Source organism: Vigna umbellata, chromosome 1 (genome assembly GCF_029865625.1).
Source record: "Vigna umbellata cultivar VRB3 chromosome 1, Vumbellata_1.0, whole genome shotgun sequence".
Taxonomy (NCBI): domain Eukaryota; kingdom Viridiplantae; phylum Streptophyta; class Magnoliopsida; order Fabales; family Fabaceae; genus Vigna; species Vigna umbellata.
Window position 1 is genome coordinate 61,960,372 of NC_142165.1, and position 5,415 is coordinate 61,965,786.

General features: G+C 35.1%; 1 protein-coding gene across 1 annotated transcript; it reads left to right on the forward strand.

The window, feature by feature from the left end:
• Positions 1–229: 229 nt before the first annotated feature.
• On the forward strand, positions 230–3,097 carry LOC124827563 (oxoglutarate-dependent flavonoid 7-O-demethylase 1-like). The gene is made up of 4 exons (XM_047300638.2): positions 230–536; positions 609–853; positions 940–1,264; positions 2,688–3,097. The coding sequence occupies exons 1-4, from the start codon at positions 288–290 to the stop codon at positions 2,958–2,960; spliced, it is 1,092 nt and encodes a 363-aa protein (XP_047156594.1). The 5' UTR covers positions 230–287; the 3' UTR covers positions 2,961–3,097.
• Positions 3,098–5,415: the final 2,318 nt, after the last annotated feature.

Below are 5,415 nucleotides of genomic sequence, written 5' to 3' on the forward strand. Positions count from 1 at the left end.
AATAATATAATATTTGGATTACGAAGACGTTTTTAAATGATATATAAATATATGTGTGCGTGTATAAAAAAGAACATTACATAATTTGTATAGAAAATTAAATTAGTTGGAAGAAAAGAAGCTGTTACAGTGGGATTGATAGGCATCGTGGCCGTACGCATTATTTAGTGACAGTCAAAGACATCTGCACAATATAATAACATTTTTAACCTCCAAGAACGGGTCCAAACTGAACTTCTTCCTGCATAAATACCGATCACACCTTTGGGTGGCATGCACCTTTAATCATGGCTTCAACACAGGTTAGTGACTTTGGGAGCTCTCATTCTGTTCTTGGTGTCATGGAAGTCGCCAACAAACCAGAAATGGGAATACCAGAAATGTATATTCGCCCACAACAACCTTCTATTCGATCAGATGAACCCTCTTTGCCAACTATTCCCGTTTTCGACTTTAAAAGCTTGCTGCATGAAAATTCCAGAGATGCTCAACTTCTCAAGCTGTACACAGCATGCAAAGATTGGGGTTTCTTTCAGGTTTCTACTTAGTAGTATAATTAGTGATTTGTTGCTTAGTTTTCCCTTTGCAGTAACTGTTTCTTTATGTAGGTGGTGAACCATGGTGTTAGCTCTGAACTGCTGCAGAAGCTGAAACATGAGATCGAGAAATTCTTCCAACTTCCCATTGAAGATAAGAAGAAATATCAAATCAGAGCAGGTGATGTTCAAGGTTACGGAAGTGTGATTAGATGTAAAGATCAAAAGCTTGACTGGGGGGACAGATTCTACATGGTGATCAACCCAGTTGAAAGAAGAAAGCCATATCTTCTCCCTCAGCTCCCTCCATCACTCAGGTCTTCTAATCAAAAGTTAGAGTTTTTATCTTAACAGTTGACATAACATAATGAACATAAACAGATGTATATATGTATTTGTGAAGGGAAAGTTTGAAGTCATACTTCAAAGAACTGAGGAAGCTTGGTATGGAACTTCTTGGATTGCTAGGAAAAGGCATAGGAATGGAGATGAAGGAAGTGGAAGAGTTTTTTGATGATGGGATGCAGTCAGTGAGGATGACATACTATCCACCATGCCCTAAACCAGAGATGGTTGTAGGGTTGACCCCTCATTCTGATGCCACAGGCATAACCATCCTTCATCAGATGAATGGAGTGGAGGGTCTGGAGATAAAGAAAGGTGGGGTTTGGATTCCTGTGACCTTTCTACCAGATGCTTTTGTAGTTAACGTTGGAGACATCATGGAGGTCTGTCATGCTTTTCTTTACTTTTTCTTATGTTTTTCTTCGTTTAATAATATCATCATGCACGTGGCTTATTGAACTTGGTGTTAGGTTTGGATATGCACTCTGGTTTTCTGCATCAAATCAAACTTATATGATTTATTTTTTATAAGATAAACCTTTTTTTTTTTTTGCTTTAGATGGATAAAACAGAACTCAACATCATCACGTCAGGATTACGTACGGCAATCAATGAAAACGGTTTAAAATTTTATGGACAAATGATCGATACTCATAATAAAAACTTATTATGAAAATAATAATAATAACCTATATTTAATTAAAATTTTGATAATTATGTGATATTTTAAATATTTTGAAATAGTTTATGTGTGATCTTTGCAATTAATTATGTTTTCAAAAGGCTTTTAATTCAATTTGTTTGATGAATAAGTTTATTATAAGTAGTTTAGGTTCATGTCCATTTGAATTAGAAGTAGAGAGGGGAAAAGGGAAAAAGTAAGAATGGTACAAGTAAAAGAGAGATAAGGTAGAAAGAAATCAACACAAATTTTCTGCATTCTTCTCTCATATTCCACAAAGATGTCTTTAAGAAAAAAAAATCGAGATATAAGATTTTAAAGCAAATAATACCTCATACGTCAGTGAACCAGTAAAATAGATAATATAAAATACGTATTAATTAAAATACGTATTTACTATATCCTTATTAGCATTCCTCCTCCCTTTCCTTTTTAAACTGCACAGAATCAAAACAACAATTATGAACTATGTAGGGAGATGAAGATGAACAGAGAAGAACTTGATTGAATGAGTATATTAGTTAGATATAGGTTAGAGGAACCTATATATATTACTTGGATGTGCAATATGCATGATATTGACTTGGTTTGATTACTCTAAATGAACTGTCAAGAATAATAAAGTTTACTTATCATAACGCTTATTTTTGAAATTGGAATTGGAATACCAAAAGCAGTTACTTGAGGAGAAAGAAAGTGAAGAGTTCAGAAGTTTAAACTATAAGAAAAGTAGAATGGAAAAAATGTCTTTTTTTAAAAAAAATTTACTTCTAGAAGTCGTTTTTATTTTTATTTTCTTTAACGTTTCCTCAACTAATAAAAGAAAGAATATTGTTATCCATGTTTTCTTTTTACTCAATTTATTTTCTCTTATTTGAATCCACTTCAAAGGGATGGTTATCATAACAACAATGGATACAAAATAAAATAAAATAACTTTTGAAAATATGTGTTTAATGCCTCAAAAATAGGAATGTTTTGAGGGTTGGAAAAAATAAAATGATTATTGTAAAAATTTCACTTAAGATTGCATTTATCTCTGCACATCTAAAGAATGATGTTATTCAATGTAAATGATAGAATGAGCATATCCAGAAAAAGTGAAGCTTTGGGTGATGTTGCAGATTCTAAGTAATGGAGCCTATACGAGCATAGAGCACAGAGCTGCAGTGAACAAAGAGAAGGAGAGAATCTCCATTGCCATGTTCTTCAACCCTAGATTTGAGGCAGAGATTGGACCTGTCAAAAGCTTGTTAAATTCTGAAAACCCTCCCTTGTTCAAAACCATGCTCATGGAAGATTACTTCAAAGACTTTTTCTCTCGCAATCTTAATGGCAAGTCCCACTTGGACAAAATGAGGCTTAAAACTCTTCACTCCCTCAAACATTCAACTTAATATAACATATCTTCTTCTATATACTTTATCCATCATAAACTCAAATATTGCAATCAAAGTATATACATATGTATATGCATGTATTTGCATGTGTATATATGTTCTAGATATGATGTGAATGCATCCTTTCTTCTTATCTTAAGTTTGAGTCTGTTGGGTACAAACAAAGTCCCACATCGGATAAAATAAGAGATGAACATAAGTTTATATACACATAACATATCTTCATTGATAAGAGACCTTTTGGAATGGCTTGAAAAGCAAATCCGTAAGGGCTTGGCCCAAAATTAATGGAAAGCATTTAAAATAACCTCTAGACTAGATATAAGACCAAAATTAATTTTATAGGATTGAATTGTACTTAAATTTTTTTTGTGACAAATAAAAGGGTCGTCTTTTATCTTTCTACAATTTAAAATCAAAGTTTTGTTTTTGTTATATAACAACATATAAGTGCTTGTCTTGTGTCTAACGAAAGATCACACATGCAATCTCATATACCCAATAACATGTTTACGATGCCTTTTTAATATGTGATTGAGTAATAAATATTTTTTTATTTCTAAAATAAATATTAATAATTTGACTTAAAATATATACTGTATATTAAAAACAATAATTTCAAAGTTCGAAGAAATAAAAAATAAAGAAAAGTTTAGAAACCAAAACTAAAATTGGATCAGTTTGTGTAAATATGAAGTCTTAGTGTAAGACCCTTGATATTTAGCAAAGATAATTTCTGACATCCTCACCATTAATGCACGCCACATCATTTCTCAGCCATTAAAACCCACTACCTAATCTGATCCCCTCCCTCTCTGGCATACACGGAAAGCCACGCCCATCATTTCTCTGAAACATTAAAAAACGTACCAAACACTGCATGCACACACGCAACCTGTCGCGGGAGAAGCTTCCCATTTCAGAGTTGGTGTGCAGGTGTCAACTTGGGAGACGTTCGTTCGAACGAACGTGAGTTTAACACAACTAGAATTTTTGAAGACTCTCTCTCTCACCTGCACCATTCATCTTCTTCCTCAGAACCCAACCTTTCGTTTTCTCCAACTTCTCTCTAGAAGCCTTCACCTTCTCTTTACTGTAACTCATCACCTTCTTCTTCGATCACGTTTCAGAACCGTAGAAACGTTCCTGGCACCGTGAGCTTCAATCCGAACCGAACAAATCCTAGTTCTGTAACCGGTAAGTCACTCGACTCTGGACGTTGATCTGAACGTTTGTTCTGTAGTACATGCAAACTAAGATTCAGTTACAGGCATGGGGTATAGGTCTGAGTTGTTTCTGATTTCTGGTGTTTTAGATTAAGGGAAAGTTGTTGAGCGAAACCTGAGGGTAGAACGCTGTTAGAGGTCGAACAAAACCTTGCTTTTCGGGAGTACACTGCTATCCAAGTAAGGGAAGCTTAGTAATTTAATTTATACTTGTATGTTGTATGTAAACATGATATGAACTGAATGTATGAGATGTATGTCGATTGAGTATGCATGGTCGAACGTTGCTTTACTGAATGAATATGATATATGTTGGTTGAAATGTATGATATGAGTGATACGTATGAATACGAAATATACATGCTTAGGAACGAGAGAATGTAAGGGAAACTTGATTATCAACTTCCCTATGATAACGTATGTCCGACATTAAACGGTTCTCGACCGTTTGGTGTTCTAGTAAACTTCTTTGAATTGGAATACTTTCATTTGGGAAGGATTCTGGTCGAGCATGAGCTATGAAGGTCTTTTACTTAGAACTTATAATCAACAGTGTCGAGCACCCTTATACAGATCATCCATCTGTGTCGACCAACAGTGTCGAGCATCCTTGAAATACAGATCATTCATCTGTGTCGATCAACAGTGTCGAGCACCCTTATACAGATCATCCATCTGTGTCGACCGACAGTGTCGAGCATCCTTGAAATACAGATCATTCATCTGTGTCGATCAACAGTGTCGAGCACCCTTATACAGATCATCCATCTGTGTCGACCGACAGTGTCGAGCATCCTTGAAATACAGATCATTCATCTGTGTCGATCAACAGTGTCAAGCACCCTTATACAGATCATTCATCTGTATCGACCGACAGTGTCGAGCACCCTTGATAATACAGATCATTCATCTGTGTCGACCGACAGTGTCGAACAACCTTCTTAATACAGGTCGTCTATTTGGGTCGACAGACAGTTTCGAGCACCCGTGTTAACACAGGTCGTTCATCTATCTGGTAGTCGGTATTACTTTATTTTGGAACGGGGTAAATTCTTCAGTCTCGTTCCTCACGTTTGTCCTCGTTATAAAGAGGGCTGACAGTTCAATATTTACGTACTCGGACTGAAAGACAAAAATGAAAATAAAGGTGAAATATTTTGAATGATGAACATTATATGAGATGATTAAATGTTTATGAATTTTGTACGAGCGTTCCAAGGAGGAAC